The sequence below is a fragment of the Carlito syrichta genome, unplaced genomic scaffold, assembly GCF_000164805.1.
Source record: "Carlito syrichta isolate Samal-C Ts95f unplaced genomic scaffold, Tarsius_syrichta-2.0.1 Scaffold303667, whole genome shotgun sequence".
Taxonomy (NCBI): domain Eukaryota; kingdom Metazoa; phylum Chordata; class Mammalia; order Primates; family Tarsiidae; genus Carlito; species Carlito syrichta.
Window position 1 is genome coordinate 83,672 of NW_007247763.1, and position 21,374 is coordinate 105,045.

Sequence of the window (21,374 nt, forward strand, 5' to 3'; positions counted from 1 at the left end):
TTTTTTTTTGTTTTGTTTTTTTTTGAGTTGGAGTCTCACTCTGTCGCTCAGACTGGAGTGCAGTGGCCGCTCCCAGCCACCGCAGACAGCCTCGACCTGCTGAGCTCCTGCGATCCTTCCACCTCAGCCTTCCAAGTAGCTGGAACTACAGGCATGCGCTACCATGCCCGGCTATTCTTTTGATTTATTGTAGAGATGAGGTCTCGCCAAGTTTCCCGGATGGGTCTAGAACCCGCAGGCTCAGGCAGTCCACTCACCTCAGCTTTCCAAAGCACGGGATTACAGGCCGAGCCACCGAGCCCGGCTCCCACTCCACTTCTAGAACATGGGCCCTCCAGCTCTGGAATTTGCCAACCTCTCTGTCCTGTTAACTTGTTCTGTCACTAGTCCTTTCTCATCCCTGCATGTACAGTCCCTTTCCTTCTTTTTAGACATGCCTCAATATCACCAATTCTAAAAAAGGTGCCTCTTTTCCAATTCACTTGCCGTCTTTCTTGTCACTCAAGGCTTCCTTTCTTCTCCAGTCATTCTTGATGAAATCCTAACCAAAATCTTTTTTCTTATCCCTTCTGAATATTAGAGAAGGCAAAAAGCTTATTTGCCTTGTACCTTTTTCCCAGCAATAGAGTCAGTGATCCTCTGCTTCTGGTGGTGCCTCTGCTTCTGAATATTCCTCATATCTTGTTTTCAACATCCTTGTTTTGACATCCAGCAACATCCTTGCTACTTTCTTGTAATGATAGCCTTGAACAATTATCTTACATTAGGCCTGTGAATGTCAAATACCTTTGTTTATTTGTATCATATTCAGTTACATAGTGTCCAGTTACTACATGTTTTAGGATATGAGGATACCTTCTACTCAAATTTAGTATTGCTCTCCTTTCTATTGAGGACTAATTTTTTTTAAAAACTCTCTTATCAAGCATTCTTTTCTTGAAAGTTCATTCATTAGGTTTTCTACCTGTCCCACTCACAAATCTGTCACAATTTAAAATGTTCATAGAACTGTGACTGGTACCAAAATCTTTGAAATTTCTTAATTCAGAACATTTGCCCTTTCCCCTTTCTTTGTCTTTTAATCCTGTATCTGCATTGATTATTTTTCTTCAATACACTTGCTTTACTTGAATCCATTCCTCCCTTTCTGAACTTCTTATCAGGACATGGGGTGCATTATTTTTCACCAGCTTCAGAGGAAGCTTCAGGACAGGGTGTGGCCATCACCCTTTTATACTTTATCATTTATTGCAGTTTTCAGTAAATACAGAGGGTGCCAAAAATGTATACATATTTTAAGAAAGGAAAAACTGTATTAAAATTGTAATACTCAACATATACAAAAGATAAATACAAGTCACGTTTGACCTCTGCAATTACAACAGGTACACAAAATGGTTACCGTTAGCATCCAATCACTTCTGTTTACAGTGAGCTAAAAGTAATACATAGATAACTTCTCTTAAAATGTGTATTTTTTTTTTTTTTGGAAACCCCAGTATTTAAATATAATGGTTTTGGCTTTTTAAGGATTTTTAACCCTGGACTGCCTTAAGAACCTTCTTAGTAGTTTTATGTTTCTAGCTGCTTTTTTCTGTGATTTTCTCAAAATAATTAAAATCGTATCTTTCGAATATAATACTTTTTTCTTCCTAAAGGACTATAGTGACTCCTAGTTGGTTATTTTTATTTTTAACTTTATTCGTGAACATTTCCAAATGTACACAAATGAAGAGTTCAATGAATTTCTGATGCTGTAATTATCAACGTTTTAGCGTACTTGTTTCATCTTCTCTGTACCCCTTTTTTACACCAAGAATTTAAAGTATATCCAAGACGTAATTTCACCCCTAAATAGTTAACACATCTCTAAAACAACACATTTTCTTACATAACTTCAGTGTCATCATATACAACACATCTAATAACTTCTTAATAGTATGTATAATATAGCTGGCCCTTGAATAATGTGAGAGTTAGGGGTGCTGACCTCTCCCCCTCTCCAAAATCCTCTACAACTTTTGACTTCCCCGAAACTTAACTAATAATAGTCTACTGTTGACTGGAAACCTTATCGATAATATAAACAGTCAGTTAACATATATTTTGTATGTTATATGTAGTACACTTTGTATTCTTACAACAAAGTAAGCTAGAGGAAAATGTTATTAAAATAATCATAAGGAAGAGAAAATATATTTATGATTCATTAGGTGAAAGTGGATCATCCCAAAGGTCTTCATCCTCATCATCTTCACATTGAGTAGGATGAGGAGGTGGAGAAAGGTCTCAGGTGGCAGAGGCAGAAGAGGTGCAGGAGGTGGAAGGGGAAGCAGGAGAGACAGGCACATCTGATGTCACTTTTATTGAAAAAAATTCACACAGAAGTGGGCCCATGCAGTTCAAACCCATGCTGTTCAAGGACCAGTTGTACTTGTTCATACTCAACTTTCCCTAGTTGTTTATTTTTTAAAAACTTTTTTCGATAGTTGGATTGTTTGAAACAGGATGTACTCATTGTATTTGGTTATGCCCCTTAAGTCTCTTAATTCTCTTGTAATTTATATCAGTCCTCTGCTTTTTTTCATGCTCAGAATATCTCATTCTGATAGGGTATTGTTTAACTTCTGCTTTTATCCTTTGTTTTTTATATGAGCTGGAAATTAGATCTGTATGCTTAATTGAGTTCAGAATATATTGTTTTGGAGGGGTGGGCAAAAGTATTTGTTGTCACTTTGTAAATATCAAATCCAGAGGTACATAATGTCTGGTCATTTCACTTTAAGTGGTGCAACAATTCATCAGAGGGTTTATGTGGTGGCAGCTTGATCCCTTTGTGAAGCCCAACTTTTCACCTATGCTTTTACCATCTATTGATTACCAGTGCATATATTAGTTATGTAATTAAAGGTTGCACAATTGTGATTGTTCAGATTTGGTAACTTCTGCCATTATTAGCTGAAATTTTTCTATATGGAAGAACTTCTTCCTCATTCACTAGAGAAAGCTATTTGGTTAACTTGAAGTGTGTGGTCATTTTTTAAGTTGTTAAAATATCCCCAGTTGAGGAACTGAAGACTGCTTTCTTCCTTGACTAAAACTCTATTTTTTTACTAAGGCTTATGATAAAGTGATTTTCTTCCATCCTGAACCGTGGATTAGTGATGTTGTAGGTTGGGTCATGGGAAGGGTCTCCCGTTCCTGAGTGACTACTAATTCTATTGAGAACACGTAGGTCGCAGGAAAAACAGAAGAAAAGACTATATACTCCCTCTGCTGCTGCAGGTTTGCAGTCATATGTGGTACTTGCTTGGGGTGTGGGCATTTTAAAAGTCCCTATACTTTACTAGAGACTAAATCAGACTCACCATGGTGTCCTTTAAATTTTAAAGACCTATGGCCCTAAAAAGGCCTCGGCACAGTTCTGTAATCAACTTCGTTAAATTTTAATGACTAGTATATCTTGAGAAGCTGCAGGGACTCCTGGTGGTTTGCCAGGGATTCAGCTAAAGCTCTTCTTGCTAGCTTTCTCTGATGCCAAAATCTCAGGAAAGCTTTGTTTGTCCCTTCTGCGCACTAGAGGTGACTTCTTGGGAGCAGAGTGACTCAGGCAGTCAGGAGAACTTTCTCTTAGTATTGATTAAACATAAGCTTCATTCACTGAAATTTTAGGTAGCAAAATGAGTACTTGCTTTTTCATGACCTTTTATTTGTACATTGTATCACTTGCTCACACTGTCTTCCTTAAACTTTTCACATTTTGAATCTTATTACCTCTTTGGTCTTTCATTTTTTTAGGACAGTATCTTCAGCCTTTTCTTCAAGTTTTTCACCGTGAGTTGTAGTGTGTCCAACTGGACGAGTTATCTTAGTTCAAGTTTCACAAGCTGAAAATTTGGAGGTAAGGAGTATATTTCTTTTTTAAAAGCAAATCTATGTACTGTTAACATGTTTACACCTTTCTCCCCTGTTTATCATCGCATGCCCTTTGTGCACTAATAGCAAAGATGAAAAAACAAAAGATGTCTGAGGGATTTCATATTATGCAATTTAATTTAAATCTAGTATTATGTTTAGATTTAGGTTCTAATTCAGGACCCTAAGCAGCTACTACTAGCTGTTTGGCAGTGGGAGTTACAGGTTCTTTGGACAATTAACCTCACCAGTGAATGGAAGGGTAATTTAGCAGATGATTTTGAATAAAAGGGGACAAATCCCTCCCAGGTGCCAGATCCCCAGCTAGGAACTGGTGGAGATGAAAAGACCTGCCCTAAGGAATAACTAGATGTACGTGGATGTGCAAATCTTTCACCTTCCTAGTTTTTGTGATTTTTTTTTTTCCTCACATCCATGTTCATTAACTGAGTTGAACAGATGGCAAATCTGGTAGTATGAACAAATAAGGGTATTATTTTTTAATGGTATTATAGCCATAATTCTTACTTTGAGCCACTATTAGATCTGTGTCAATGCTTTGAGCCATTGATCTGTATCAAGAAAGACTATGTAACGATGTCAGCTTTGATTTTTAGATAGTTTATCTTTCTACCTTATGTAAATGTTGCCACTTTTTTAAAAACATATGTTTCCTAATGTAATAATGTATGTGGGTGTGTGTTGTGAATTAAACACTTGGATAAGATGTTGTGAGACCTGTTTAATAATCTTGTCATTTTGGCAAGTTTTTAAACTCCTCTAGCCTTCAGTTATGTTCTTGTGTAAAGCACGGGTTTGTATTGGAGTTGAGTTCAGGGTTTCTCAGCTTCAGCACTATTGGCATCTTAGGCTGGATAATTCTTTGTTGTCAGGATATTTAGGTGTATCTCAGACCTCTGTCCACCAGATGCCAAGAGCACCTTTCCCCAGTATGACACCCAAAAATGTCTTCAGACATCGCCAACTGTTCCTTGCAGGACAATATTGCCCCTGGTTGAAAACTACTGGGCTAGATGATATGGAGTTTCTTCTAGCTTTGTGATTGTATTGTTTTTATTTTAAACAACAAGCCTGCTCTTTGCAATCGAGCTTAAATGTCATCTCTTCCATAAAGCTTTTCTCAGCCCTCATTTTCTTTGTCCCACCTTAATTGTTTCTTTTTCTGACTACTCCTTATTATAGACGTTAACCCCACTGTATTATAACTACCGATGTCTTTCTTTTTGAGGGTGTGGACCTCCTGTATCACCAAGCTCAAATTATTAAATGAACAAACAATGGATTTGGGAGTATTGTCAAGTTAGAAATTGTTAAATATATGATTATAAATGGCATTTTTTGTTATTCTTTCAAACTCTTTCACCAGGAAATTCCCACAGTTTTTTTGTTTGTTTGTTTGTTTGATTTTGTTTTGTTTTGACATGGAATGCCAGAAAGTGAGAAAGCAGGATTTATTGAGAGGACAGAAAAGCTCCCACAGTGGGAGGGGACCTGAAGGGGTTGCCCTACAGTTGTGAACTTGAATTTCTGGATTCCTGAAATATATTTTACATATATTAGAAGGCAGGAGCCTCTATGTGTGTGAGGGAGCTACATAAACATATCTAGACTGTGCTGAAAGAAGTAAAACCACACAAAAATTCATGACTTGAATGAGCTATTTCAACTTTCATATTCAAAAGTTTCTCAAATAACTCCATTTTGTTTATTCATCAGTTAAAAGGCTTCCATCTATTCAGAAAAAATAAAAAGGAAAGGTAATAAATATTTTTCTTACATAACCTAAAATACCTCACCATATTCTAAGTCAGTATTTCTCAAAAAACCCACAGTAAGAAATACATTTTAATTATGATCTAGTACATACATATACATCTGAAACAAATTTTTTTGAATTATTATTTACCATTATTATATGTGAAGCACTTTGTTATTTTCTGCTCTGTTTTTTTTTTCCTTTTTTTCCCCTCAAATAGTGCTTATCACCCAGTAAATATATTATATAATTCATTGATGGATAACAACTCACCATTAGAAAAACACTGTCTTGAATAATCTCTTTAAGTAATAAAATATGGACTTGATATACCTTTGGCTTTTGTTACTGTTAGACTGTCCTGTCTTTCTTTTTAAATAATGTAATTTAGGAATTGACCCAACCAAGACCTTCAAACACATTAACAGGAACAAGCTAGATTTCCAGTTGTTTTAAAGTTTTATATTTTGTCATTTACATTGAGTATTTAGTATGTACAAGGCACTGCAGATGAAAGTGCATGTTTGGTTTTTGTTTTCAAAATTTATAGTGATAAACTTAGAGGAGAATAAAAAGTTAACAAACATTTTATTTCAAGTGCTGAAAGTGGTAATTAACACAGTAACTTTTACAGACTTTCAGGGAGGTGAGAAAGCTTTGCTGATTGCAGTTCATGGTAGAAGGTTAACATGAATGTGGAGTGGATTTTACATTGTTATATCAGAGAGTAGAAAAAGCTATTATACATGGTAAAAACAGCATTCGTGTAGGTGCACCAAACATCTTGCTCATACTTGAAGTTCATTTTTGGGGGGTAATTGAGATAAAGTAACTGATAAATTAAAAAATAAGGAAAAGTATGGTGAAGTGCTAAAGATATATAATCAGGGTGTGTTATTTTAGCTCTACTGTGGTTGTAAAATGAACTTTTCTTGGGAGATTAATTAGAAACTTGCATGTATGGTAGCTCTGATACAAGCCAGCATTTGCCCTAAAATGATATTGTTAGCATTGCATTACTAGGCTTACTGAGAATGCAGATAATCTCTAAGTGATGGGGGGAGAGAGAGTGCTCATTTGTCAAAATAAGTGAATAAGGCTACGTTCTATATATAAATTGCTTTTCACAGAACAGAAATGGGTTTTATAATAGTTAGCATTTTTTAAAAATAAAGTTATTTACTATTTCAGCTATGTAATTAAAAATAATATGTATGCTTCATAAACCTAGGCTTACTCCCTTTTTTTTTTTTCTAAATATAATAGGGGCAAGGCTCAGTGCGGTAATTCACGCCTATAATCCTAGCACTCTGGGAGGCCATGACAGAAGGATTACATGAGCCCAGGTCTTCAAGACCAGCTTGGGCAACATAGTAAGAACTTTCCTTTAAGAAAAAAAAAAAAAGCTAAAAAATTGACCTAGTGTGGTGGCAGTCACCTGTAGTCCCAGCTACTCAGGAGGCTTGAGGCAGGAGGATCACTTGAACCCAGGAGTTGGAGGCTGCAATGAACCGTGATCATACCATTGTACCCCATCCTGGGCAACAGGAAAAAAAAAAGCCAGGTACGGTAACTCATACCTATAATCCTAGCACAAGAGGATTGCTTGAGCCCAGGAGTTTGAGACCAGCCTAGACAAAATAGGAGACTTTGTTTCTACAAAAAATTTTTAAAAAATTAACCAGGCATGGTGGCACATGCCTGTAGTCCCAGCTACTCAGGCTGAGGCAGAAGGGTCACCTGAGCCCAGGAAGTTTGAGGCTGCAGTTTGCTGTGAGCATGCCACTGCACTGCAGCCTGGGCAACAGAGTGAGGGGTGCTCAAGATGGTAAGTTACAACCACATGTGCTACACAAGCCTTAAGAAAATAGCCATTGGACTATCTTTTTGTTTTTTTGAACTGCTGCTCTTCTGGGAATAATGTGGAACTTAACTACTATAGAAGATGTTTTTGACCTAAAATGAGATTCAGCTTGTGAAGATACTTGGGAAAGAGCCACCTACCCTAAAAGTGTGGTTTAGCATCCTGTCTACTATTACTTTAAGGTACCAGAAGTCTACGAAGTTTTTGTCATTTTCCATATTGAGTTGGGAAGTTAGTAAAAAGATAACCATCTTTTCATTTTCTCAGGTTTCTAAGACTACTGAAAAGGAGGCATGGTCAGAGCTGGAGATGTGAATAAAACTCTTGTGCAGAATTGATAAACCATCTTGAGGTATTTTTTTTCTAATTTTAAGTAGACTTTTTTTTTGTAGAACAGTTTTAGTTTTATAGAAAAATTGAGACATTAGTACAGAGAGTCCTCCTATACCCTCCACTCAGTTTCCCCTATTAGTAGCATCTTATATTAGCATGGTACTTTTGTTGCAATTAATGAACCAATATTGGAATATTGTTATTAACTGAAGTCCATACTTTGTTCAGATTTCCTTAGTTTTTATGGAATGTATTTTTTTCTGTTTTAGGATTCCATCCCGGAAACTACATCACGTTTGGTTATGTCTCCTTAGACTCCTCTTGGCTGCAGCAGTTTCTCAGACTTTCCTTGTTTTTGATGACTTTGACAGTTTTGAGTACTGATCAGGTATTTTGTAGACTGTTTCTCATTTGGGATTGGTCAGACTTTTTTGTCGTAGTTAAACTGGGGTTATGAATTTTGGGAAGGCAAAACACAGAGTGTTCTTATATTCTCATCACATCATATCAAAAGCACATAACTATCAACATGACTTATCACTGTTGATGCTGACGTTGATCACCTGGCTGAGGTATTTGTCAGGTTTCTCCACTGTAATCTTATTTACACCTCTTTCTTTATTGTGCTCTTTGGAAAGGAACCACTATGTGCCATTCACCCTTAAGAAATGAGAGGTTATGGTCCATCTCCTTGAGGGTGAATTATCTACATAAATTATTTGGGATTCTTCTACATGGGAGATTTGCCTTCCTTCTCATTCATTCATTCATTTAATCATTTTTTAAATTTTTTTTTCTTTCTTTTAAATTGTGGGGTACAATTCAGGGTTAGGTATACAAATATTCATTGTGCAGGTACCCTTGTTGATGAGGTGTACCCCCACCCCAGGCAGATCTCAACTACTGTCAATCTCACCTCCCTGCCCACCCCCCGCAGTTTCCCGCTACTGTCATCTTTCACAGAAACAAAAATCTGAGTATCATATGTTCTCACTCATCAGTGGACCTTGAACAACTACCGTGATACTATAATCATTTATTTGTATTAGTATGAGCTCATGGATATTTATTATATACTTTGTATCCTAATCCGGTACTACTTAATATTTTGGCCTCAGATTTTTCCAGCTTTGGCCATTGATAACTCTTTCAGTTGGCTCCTGTGTCATTTTGACATGTGCCCATCACAGGATTTTTTGTTTGAGTACTTCATTACTTTCTGACACTACAAAATATTCCAGATTCATCCTGTATATTTATTTCCTGCCTCAGTTCTAGAATCAGCCATTTCTCCACAGGGCCTGTTTCCCTTTCTTAAAGAGAGAATGCTGTTAGAAATCAAGATCTAGGTGCTAGGTGTGGTCACTGCTACTAGGATATTGTTGCCTCTGTGTCCTCTCAGCTGAAATTCTGTGTTTATAGAGAGGGTGCTAACAGATATTTTTTTGGGGGGGTAAGTTTAAATTAAATCTGAATATGTGTCTTTTTCTAGGGGCTATATTTAACTTGAAAATGTTTTTGATGATTCTTTTGGTCTCATAGTTTATCTCAAAAATACAACAATATGAGATAGATGTAGCAAACATGTAACTATTTCAAAGTGGTTTCCACTGTAATAAAAATACTATAGGATGATTGTTCATAAATTATTTGGAAGGCTTATTGAGGGGAAGTAATAACTATCATATTCCTGTCTCTCCCTTGTTATTTGGTAACACCTTGACATATATGCATGAAAAGTCCTGAAAATATAACTCTTAACTGTCAGTAAAAGATCATTTGTTATGCTCCAATATCAGCTACTTCAAGTTAAACACACTACTGCTGTTTAACTTGAAGAATTCACACGCACAAAAACTCTTCTGTTTTAAAAGCAAGGTTTGCTTTAAACTATTATTAAGAGTCACGACATCGTCAGAGTCTTAACTGGTAGCCAGCAGTACAGGAGATTAATGGTTAAGAGCGTAGACTTCAAGTTTGTATCCTAGCTTTGCTGCTTGTTAACTGTGTGAACTGCTAGCAAATTATTTATTCTCTTTGAACCTCAAGTTTCTTCATTTGTAAAATGTGAACTATAATATTACCTCTTCTGTGGGATTATTTTGGGGATTCAATGAGGAAAAATATTTAGCACAGTACCTGGTATATAAATATGGCTCAATAAATATGATCTAAAACCAAAACCTCCAAAGCAGCAAGAAAATGGATGAAGTTTCAAAGCTTTATACTAGGATACATACTTGTTTTTGTTAAAAATTATTGCTGGTCAGAACAGAAAAAAATGAATGATTCTTTATTTTATTTATTATTTTGACTAATTCTGTTGGCTAGGCTGGAGTACAGTAGCATGATCATGGCATGCTAGGACTCAGGCAATCCTGCAGGACTCAGGCAGTCTTCCTCAGCCTCCCAAATAACTGGGAATACAGGTGCACACCACCATGCCTAGCTGATTTTTCTGTTTTTTGTAGAGACAAGGTCTTGCTTTATTGCCCAGGCTGGTCTTGAACTCCTGGGCTCAAGTAATCCTCCCATCTCAGCCTCCCAAAGTGCTGGGATTATAGGCGTGAGCCTCCAAGCCCAACCCAATTCTTTTATTTTTAATCTTAAACATCTTCTCAAGACAAGGCTAACTTTTCTTCAAACCTGGGTTATGCTCACCTCACCAGTCTTAACATGCTAGCAGTGGTTGTCAGCCAAGATAGTATTGCCTCTGCAAGGGCCACTTGGGTGTGCTACTGGCATTTTGTGGGAGGGCCCAGGATGCTAAATAACTTTCATTTTCTGGGACAGTCTTGCATGAGGGATTAATGTGTCCCACATTATTAAATCAATAGTATGCCACTGAGAAACACTAGAGTTATACTTACTGTAGTATCTAACTCTCTGTGTGGCACACATTTGAGGTTACAGATTTAGCAGGTATCTATTTTATTTATTTGTTGTTATTATTTTTTTTTAGCAGGTAGCTAAATGAGTTGAGCAAGGCCAGGCCTCTGTGTCTGGGACATCCCCTACTAATTGTAGGAACTAGGCAGACTGTCCTTCCTAAAAGTGGAGTGGTACCTCAGCTTTAGCCAGTTGTTGTCTGCAGTTGCTAGGTCATCTGATTTTTCAGAAGAAAGCTAGATATCTAATTTTGGGAGGAGGGGGTTGAAGTCTTACTCCATTGTCCAGGCTGGAGTATAGTGGCACACTCATGGCCACCCCAGCGTTGACCTGCTAGGCTCTGGCAATCCTTCCACCTCTGCCTTCCAATATTTAATTTTTTAATGTGAAGGCTTCCTATAGTAAAGGCAGCTCAACTTAAAAACAAAACAAAACAAAAAGCAACATTGAGGCCAAACCAGGTAGATCTGTGGGATGGATTTGGCCCACAGACCATTGGTTTGCAACCTTGGAATATAATTACTTTAGGAAGTGAGCTAAAATTCTGGCAAAGGTAAAATGCTCTGGGTCATGATGGCACCACTCTGTATACTTGCTGAGCTCCGTAAAGACTGGAAACAAAGCAATAGGTATTAACATCATTTTCTGGAGTATGAACTTTGGCATCAGAGCAGAGCTCTGGGGAGGCTTCCTCTCTGGTTGGAAGGAGGAATTTTGTAGGGAGAAATCTTAGCAGCTGCTTTTTCAGAAAGGGAACCCACGGTGCCTTGTGGTGCCAGCACTCCTGCACTAGGGAGATAGCTGCACCACTGAAGGAAGCCTCAGTGATTCTACTGCTAAACATAGCATTTGGAACCGTTAATCTCTGTCTTGCCTTCAAAAAAAGAATCCCTACAAAACTGACAGGCAATAAAGGGTCAACCCTGTCAGAATCTCCTGGTTCATGTGGCCCTGAACTATGTGATGATCATAAGGTTTATACTTGAAATATTTCTTCTGTCTTGATCTAGAGTCACCACTTACACAGCTCTACAATTCACAACTGTGACCATCTGGGTTTTAATAGTGGTGTTTCAAGAGTGTCCCAGGAGTCTGGTCACATCTGAGCCTAGCCTGTACAACTTAGATACTACTTGCGTACTCTGTTTGGTTCTAAAGTGCCAAATCATCATTCTTTAATGATGTATCAAAAGTAGCCACCCATTATAATGTTAAGAAGCAAAGTCACACTCGGCTTGGTGGCTCAGCCTGTAATCCCGCGCCTTTGGGAGGCTGAGGTGAGTGGATTGTCTGAACCCGCGGGTTCGAGACCCGCCTGGGCAGCGAGACCTCATCTCTACAATAAATCAAAAAATCAGCCGGGCTTGATAGCACATGCCTGTAATTCCCGCTACTCGGAAGGCTGAGGAGGAAGGATCGCCGGAACCCAGCAGGTCGAGGCTGCTGTGGCCGGGAGCAGCCACTGCACTCCAGTCTGGACGACAGAGTGTGAAACTACAACTCAAAAAAAAAAGAAGCAAAGTCAATGTATATTTTATGTAGTTGTTGCATAGGTCGATATATTTAGACAAGAATAGATTGTATGTTTTGATCTGTATTGTAGCTGCATTTATAATATGACAATGTTTCATTTTAGTTTTTATGGAATTAAATATAAAAATACAGTGTAGAACTTTACTTGAAACTTCAGCTGTTTTTTACTTATTGTCTGGAATATTTTCTGTTTGCTTAACCTTGCACTGAGCAAAAGGGAAATTACTTTTTCAGAGAAATTTTTTACATTATAAAGTGATATGGAAATTATGTTTTGTGAACTGTTATATATTTTTGTGAACTACTAGATGACTATCCATGTCAATTAGTGCTTATATGAATGAATGTTGTATAGGTCAGAGTGCTAACCACTATTAGGATTGCATACCAGCCGGACTCGGTGACTCAGCCTGTAATCCCGTGCCTTTGGGAGGCTGAGGTGAGTGGATTGCCTGAGCCTGCGGGTTCGAGACCCGCCTGGGCAGGCGAGACCTCATCTCTATAATAAATCAAAAAATTAACTGGGCGTGGTAGCATACGCCTGTAGTTCCAGCTACTTGGAAGGCTGAGGTGGAAGGACCGCCGGAGCCCAGTAGATCGAGGCTGTGGTGGCCAGGAGCGGCCACTGCACTCCAGTCTGGGCGACAGAGTTAGACTCCAGCTCAAAAAAAAAAAGATTGTATACCTAGACCAGGCACAATGGCTTACGCCTGTAATCCCAGCACATCAGGAGGCTGAGGCAGAAGGATTGTTTGAATCCAGGAATTTGAGGCCAACCTGGACAACAAAGCAAGACTCTGTCTCTACAAAAATAGAAAAGTTAGCTAGGAGTGGTGGTATGTGCCTGTAGTCCCAGGCCACCCGGGAGACTGAGAGGATCGCATAAGCCCAGAAAGTCGAGACTGCAGTGAGCTGTGATCATGCCACTGCAGTCTAGCCTGGGCAACAGAGTGAGACTCCAATTAATAAAAAAAAAAAAAAAAAAGATTACATACATAATTCTTCAAAGAGGTTATGTTTGTATCAGTTTAGATTCCTATGTGTTGTGAAAAGTTAGTCTACTGTTCAGATGGTAGCCATTTTTGTGGGTGTATACGTTGTTGGCTTCCATTTGAAAGATATGTTTCTTCAAAGACAAGTATTTTTGTAACCATTTTAAAAGGCAGTTTATTTTCTTCAGCTCCGCTTCTTCTGTGTCCTAAAACAGCAAACTTATTTGTACAAGAATTCTTTCCTCCCCTCCCAGTTATCTACCTTCTCATACACCTTTAGATCCTTATTTGGATGATAAACTTGATGAGGGTTTGCTGTCTTTTTTGCTTAGCAAAAGAAAGACACTTATTATTGGGAATGCCTCCTGGAAATGTATTTGATACCTCCTGGTGGCGTCGTAGAAAGAACATAGACTTTGGAGAATTTGAGTCACGATTCTGCCATATGCTCATTCTTTGAGTTTGTTTTCTTATTTGTAAAATAGAGATAATCATAACTACCTCTGAGAACATAGTTGGTAAAATTAATGGTAACTTTGGACTCGGTAGCACATGAGGTCTCTGAAGGCTAACCAAGGTGAGAGCTGGTGGCTCCTAAGAGCTCTGAAGTATATGGAGCTCATGCTCTTTGACGCCTAAAACTTGTCTGTTCTTGTTTACCCTTGTAGCCTTTTCTACTATCAGAACAACTGTATTGCCCCTACATTTTTAAAACTTGCTTATAATTAGGCTTGGGAAATGAATAAAATCATTTTTTGGAGCCATTGGGAAAGCTGGAGTGAAGCCTTTGCGTGCTTCAGAAGCTTTTTTTTGAAAACGTGACTAATAAGTAGCCATGAAGTATTCCGAACGTAGTTACTACCTCAGATACACTGAGGATCGTTTCCTGTTAGGAAGGTTGTTATCATTTTGGTAAATACAAACAGATTTGATTAGTTAAGATCATTCCTACCATTAAATTCAATGAATTCCTCCCCCGCTTCTAATGAATATCTGTTGAACACCTAGCCCATCCTGTGCCTAGTCAATTGTATACCCACAAAGGAGATAATTAAGGAAGCTAAGAGTTGTAGATCTTATCCTGTTATTTAAATGAAGATCCTAAAGCCTTAGAGCTGCACTGTCCAATAAAGTAGCCAGTAACTACAGTTGACTGTTGAGTACTGGAAATGGGGCCAATGTGAACTGAGATGTGCTGTAGGTATAAAATACACGCTGGGTTTCAATTGAAGAAATACATTTAAAAATATTATCAATGATTTTATATTACTTACATGCATGTTAAAACAATTTTTTGGTACAATGGGTTAAATAAAATGTTAAAATTAATTTCACCTGTTTCTTTTTTCTCTTTTTTTTTTTTCTCGAGTTGGAGTCTCACTCTGTTGCCCAGGCTGTAGTGCAGTGGCACGCTCATGGCTACCACAGCCTCGACCTGCTGGGCTCTGGTGATCTTTCTGCCTCAGCAGAAGCTGGAACTATAGGCGTGTGCCACCATGCCCAGGTAATTTTTTGATTTATTGTAGAGATGAGGTCTCGCCAAGTTGCCCAGCCTGGTCTCGGACCCATGGGCTCAGGCAATCCTCTCATCTCGGCCTTCAAAATTGCTGGGATTATAGGCATGAGCCACCCGCCCGGCCTCTTTTTACTTTTTTAATGTGGCCATTAGAACATTTAAAATTATGCATATGACTTACATTATATTTTTATTGGACAGTGCTGCCTTAGAGCTTCAGTGACTTGATAAGTTTGCTCATCAAGCTAGGGCTCCTTTGGCCAGGGCAAATTATTGATTGCTTTACTGTGAAAATGGCAGGGAATATTTGTTTTGATTTTAAAAGATGGATAATTCAAACCCTGTTTCAGAAAAAAAAAGTCAAATTAATACTAAGGGTTTTAAAATAATTTACATTTTAAATTAAAGCCTAGGTTGTTAATCTGGTAGAATCTATTAATTTTAACTTTGGGAATTTTGAAAGAGACACGATGAAAAAATGTACCAGTTTACTTAATAGTCTAAATCTGTTTTTTCCTAAGCACTCACAAATTGCCCTATATAGACGATCTCTGCTCCACCAATATTTGTAGGGGGAGGGAAGGGCAGGAGGTGAGGGAACAAGATTCATCCAGAAGGTTTATCTATATATTTTTCTTTGAATATGAATAGTGTTTTACCCAAATCTGTCTTATGAGGTGGATTGGTTTAGTATAGGAAAATTGATTTATAATTTAACAGATACTTGAGCAGACATTGTATTGGGCTTTAGAAATGCACTGGTGAATGAAGCATAGATCTTGAATAGAGATGTAGGCTTTTGTTTGGTTAGTTGTTTTAGTTTTTATTTAGTTTTTATTTTTATTTTTTTCTCTTTATTTTATTATTGAGATGTGTGAAGCGTTGCCCAAGTTATCAATGAAACGCTCTGTTTTTTGTTGTTGTTTTGATTTTTTTAATTTTATTTTTTTATAAAGATGTAGGGTACTAGCCAAGGTTATATACATAAGTAGTCTATGTGCAGGTGAAGTTTGGGCCTCCAACTGGTCCTCACTTCCCCTGGTTTAGGATCAGGTACCCTTTGTGATGTCAGGTGCCCTCCTCCCTCCCTCCCTTCCCTGGCAGTGTCCTGCAACTGCCGATCCCTCCCTTGTAGAATTGTGATAAATGTTAGGACCCACTTATGAGTGAGAACATGTGGAATTAAGTTCTTTGTTTCTGTGATAGATCACTAAGTATGATGGACTCCAGATCCATCCAGTTTGCTGTGAAGTCCATAATTTTGTCCTTCTTTATGGCTGCATAATACTCCTTCATGTTATGTGTACCATCTTTTCTTTATCCAGTTCACTTTTGAGGAGCAGCAAGGTTGGTTTGATGTTTTTTGCTATTGTGAATAGTGTGGCAATAAGCATGTGTGTGCAGGTATCTTTTTTGTAGAATGATTTAATAATCAAAACAGGCTGGTACTGGTACAAGAACAGACATATAGACCAATGGAACAAGATGGAGATTCTGGAAGCAAAAACCCTATCTCTCAACCAATTCATCTTAACAAAGCCAACAATAACAACCACTGGGAAGAAGAGACTTTATTCAGCAAATGGTGCTGGGAAAACTGACTGACCAATGCAGAACAATGAAACAGAACCCCTACCTATCTCCATCTACAAAAATCAAATCTAAATGAATTAAAGACCTAAACATAAAATCTCAAACTACAAGAATCTTAGAAGAAAACATAGGAGACACATTTCTGCACATAGTTGTAGGCAGCGAATTCATAATCAAATCCCCAAAAGTGAATGACATATTTTGTTTTGTTTTTACTTTTTATTTGGAAATAATTTTAAGCTTACAGGAATTGCAAAAATAAAAATAGGACAAAGAACACTATACCCTTTATCCAGATTTACCTATAGTTAACATTTTTCCTTGTTTGCTTTATAGTTTATTCCCTCTTTATGTGCACATGTATGTGTGCATGCGCATGCATGTTTGTGTGTACACATGTACATATGTATATATTTATATATATATATTTTACCTGTTTGAGAGTAAGTTGCATGCCCTTTCTCCTTGAATGCTTCATTGTCTTATTCTTAAAAATGGGAATATTCTTGCATGTAACCACAGCATGGTTATCAATTCAGAAAACTTACTAAATCTATACATTTAATATCGATAGAATACTTCTAATCTACCATTCACATTTCACTTTGGGTCACTTGATTCATTAATTTCTTTTATAATGTGTTTTTCCCTTTAGTATAGGCTCCAGTTCAGGATCAGTTATAAGATTTAGTTGTCATGGCTCTATCTCCTTTTAATGTGGGACATTTTTCTAACCTTTGTCTTTAATGACATTGATATTTTTAAAGATGACATCTCCCTATCCTTTTGAAAATAGAACATTGCTTATTTGGAGTTTGTCTATTTCCTCAGAATTTAGTTTCTGGATAGGAAATGCATCCTGACTCAAATACTATAAAATGATGTGTCCTTCTCAGAGTATCACATCTGGAGGCATATATAGTCCATCTGGCCCTCATTGGTGATGTTCATTTTGATCACCCTATCAAGATGTTTTTCAGTTTATCTACTATATAGTTAAATTTTTCCTCCTTACAGTGAGCTTTGGAGAAACACTTGTAAGACTAGGCATATGTCCTACCCTTCATTCACATTATCCCCCTAGATTTTGCATCTATTGATGATACCTGCTTGAAGCAGTCTGTACTGTGATGGCTAAAAAATGATGATTTTTTTCCAGATCCAGCATTCCCTGAATGTTTACCAGTTGGATTCTACTGTAAGCAAGGACTCTCCCTTCTTCCCTATTTTTGTTTATATGTATTTAGCTATTTATCATTTGTATGGACTCATCACTTTCTGTTTTCTACAGGCTTATAATTCATTACTGCCTTTTATTATTTTGATGTTCAACTTGTTGCAAATTTGGCCATTGGGAGCCTCTTCAAGTTGACTCCCAGGTTCTTAAAACATGCTCCCATCGCTTTTTGAGTACTTCCATGCTTTCTATAATAAGGACATATTCGTAAAAGTCTTTTTTAGAGGAGAGACCTTTAGTTACACAGACAGTTGCAGTCTAGTGTATTCAGTGTTCCTGTCAGGGTAAGCACAACCTGCTGTGGCAGCATAGTGATGGGTCAGTCCTCTTGCTAATGGAGGTGGAGAGGAAGCATGGCAACAGGACTAAGGGAGGGAGTATGTCAGTGGGAGCCTCATTAGAGGAGATGCCCCCATTGGTGACATGAACAGGATCAATAGTAATAAAGTATGTAATTAGACTTAACCATACTTTAATTTATTTTAATAGAAAATGACTGTGGTGTTAGAAGAGCATTACTTTTGGAAGGCTGGTTAACATCTATTTCCTAAGAGAAACTTGACCACTATTTGCTTTGGCATGGCGCAAAGCAGTCCACAGCTAGATATTCAGGTTCTCCATGATCTACGACAACGTTTCCCTGAAATTCCAGAGGGTGTGGTATCTCAGTGCATGTTACAGGTAAGTTACCTACCAGTGATAGTGATATTAAGTTGTAGTTTTTTTATTAGAGCTGGGTTTGTGATATGACTAGAATTTAGTTACGTTTCGTGTGTGTGTGTGTGTGTGTGTGTGTGTGTGTGTGTGTGTGTGTGTATGTGTGTGTGTGTGGTGGGGGTGAGCATTTAGAGCAGTATTTCTCAAATTTGGTGCTGTCGGCATTTTGGACTGGAGAATTCTTTGTTGTGGGGGTCTGCCTTGTGCACTGTTGGATGCTTAGTAGCATCTCTGGCCTCTATACACTAGACACCAATAGCATCTGTGCATTTGTGACAACTGAAAGTGTCTTTCGACATTGCCAAATGTCCCATGGGAGGCAACATCTCCCCCACCATTGAGAACCACAGATTTTGAAAAAAGAGTAAAGGCATGTAGCAAAAAAAAAAAAAAGATTCTTCTTATTTTTCACTTTCTGAAATTTGGGAGTTGTGGTCATCATTTTAACTTTTTAAACTGTATGCTTTTGGTCCATTTTTAAAAGTCTGTAGATAATCTACTCCCTTTCTTATTGTTATTCTAGTTGGTAAATCTTTACTAATATTTAAGTGCAAGCAAGCTCACTTTCTTTAGTTCAGTCACATTCCCTTTGTCTTGTCTTACATTGAAATAAACCTTTCATCTCTGAGACAGAGTGTGTCATCTCACTCAAGGGGCAACAGAGAAGCAGGCCTGCCACTCTTCCTGTCCCCCTTTTGTGTTTTTTATCATTCCTCAAGGTTCTCAGTATGCTTTTGGTTATGGTATTTGCCTGTTTGTTTGACTTTTGGAAGCAGTACTTTTACCCTGCCCACTGGTCTTCCTCATATACACAGTCAGTACTTATGTTCCATCTCTACCTTACTGTAGTGTGTACTGCTGAGAATACAACCTAAACTCATATAACAGGTAAGGCTAATTACAAATAGAGATTCAGAGAACAATGGTGGTAACAGAGGTGCTTCCTTTGTTTGTAAGTCCTTTATTAGATCTAGATCTTTGGGCTTATGGTTTTTGTGTTACAGCTTGCCTTTGTTTTTTCTAACCCACATTCCTAATCTAAATCTCAGCTCTTTACTTTAGCCCCATTGATTTCTGGTAGGGCAAAGGTACTTCCCATTGGAGTGAAACCAAGCAGGAATGAGACTTTTAGTTTAAACTACTTCCTAGCAATCACCTTCCTCACCTATTCCTAGTCCCACCTAGCTCTGACCTTGTTTTATTTCATTTAGCCCTTTATTACCCGTGTTTTTCATGACTACTTACTAAACTGAAGGAATAGAACTTTAAACTCAGCTCAGTGAACATTTGTTGATACTTTACAATGTCCTAAGTTTTTCACTTTTTCCTTCCTTTGGGATTAGTAGAGTATATTGGTATGAAGGCTTGCCACCTACTGGCTCTGAGAAGTTTCTTTGTTCACATTAAACTATCTGAGACTCAGTAGTTTGCATTTAATGCACAAGCCTTAAAGTTTCTCTCTGAGCTATCATCCTCAATTTAGTATCCGTTTTTAAGAGTGTGATACTTTTTTGCATCAGTCCTTTCAAGAGTGTTCATTATATATCTTCTTAAAAGTTCTTACCTCATTATCCAACTAAATAATTTTGATTTCTTTATTCTGTGTATTTATTGTTTGATAATTTTTTAGCCATTTTTCTTCTTTTTTCTTTTATTTATTTATTTATTTTATTTATTTTAAACATATTTTTTATTTTAAAATTGTTACCCCACAATTTTAAAATAAAAAATATGTTTAAAAATATGTTAAGGGTTAGGTATACAAATATGTATTGTGCAGGTACCCTTGTGGATGAGGTGCATTTTTTTCTTTTTAAAGACATTAGCAGGTCAAATATGACATTTGAATCTATTCTAGTAGTATTCTTTTTATAATACTTCCATAAAGATAATACTTTACTATCTTGTATTTGCAGTTTTACATTTTTCTTCATAGGAAAATTTAATTGACTTGTTACTGTAGACATGCCAACATATCCAACTTTATATCATTTTGAATTTGGATCCTTTTTGTGACAGAACTAAATAGGCTACCTAATTCTATGTATTCAATGTAGAGAACATGAAATTTCAGGATTATTAATAAAAATATCAAATGGTATAAAGTGTCCATGGTTATTTTAGGTTTCAAATAAAACTTTATAGTTTTATCTCCCCTAACCCATAGTTTATTTTGTAAAAAAAGAAACTTGAAGGAGATAATTTATTTTTACCTTTATAGTTTTTTCCTTAGATATCTGTCAGTGACACGCTCTAGTTGGTAATCAGTCTGAATACTTTGGTTCCAAATTTGCTTATAATATCTAGTTTATCTCCTTTGCTCAGCATGATTTTCAAGCAAGATAGGAAAAATTCAAATATTTGAGTTCTAATTATTTTCTTTTTAAACTTCAACTAATGCTTCTTTATATGACTCAGTGAATGTTTTTAAACGTATTTGAGTGTCAAATATATAAGGAAAAGGATAAAAATTATCTATGGAGTTTTGATAACGCCAACTCTAAATATCTGAGAATTCATTTTGCAAAGGTTTGCTTGACTAATTTTTTTTTTTTTTTTTTTACTTCTTAAGCTCTAGTTTAATAATGTCCTTTTGGCCAAACATCCTCTCCCTTGAAATTATTATGTGGAAAGAGCACTAGGACTCCAGGAGACCAAGAACCTAAAACTGGCTCTCTGGTTAGCTAGTTAAGTGCCTGTTGTCAAGTCATGTAACTTCCCAGGCATCTCTTTCCCTACCTGTAAATGTGAGTTGGAGTAGATTAACTCTAATAAGAGTTCTCTCAGCTCTAAAATTACATTGTATGTCCTGTTTTACGTTTAACCTTATTTGGTTCTCAGCAGAAGGAAAGTATTTCATTTTTATATAAAATGTACTTTTCCTGAAATACATGTATTGAATAAATATATGTGTATCTGCATATCTATATGTATATTTATGAGCCACAGAGAAAGTCACAATAATTGAGAAACTTTTATGGATGGTTTCAAAGGCAGTGAATAATATG

The 21,374-nt window shown here is 37.1% G+C and overlaps 1 protein-coding gene across 1 annotated transcript in view; it reads left to right on the forward strand.

Moving 5' to 3' along the window:
* The first annotated feature begins 3,805 nt into the window (after window positions 1–3,805).
* TAB3 (TGF-beta activated kinase 1 and MAP3K7 binding protein 3) overlaps window positions 3,806–21,374 on the forward strand; it is a 43,047-nt gene continuing 25,478 nt past the window's right edge. Inside the window, exons 1-5 of the mRNA XM_008058966.2 lie at window positions 3,806–3,901; window positions 7,824–7,908; window positions 8,159–8,277; window positions 16,145–16,166; window positions 18,139–18,330. Of these exons, the coding sequence (XP_008057157.1) occupies window positions 18,229–18,330 (102 nt within the window). The 5' untranslated portion in view covers window positions 3,806–3,901; window positions 7,824–7,908; window positions 8,159–8,277; window positions 16,145–16,166; window positions 18,139–18,228. The remainder of the gene's footprint in view (window positions 3,902–7,823; window positions 7,909–8,158; window positions 8,278–16,144; window positions 16,167–18,138; window positions 18,331–21,374) is intronic.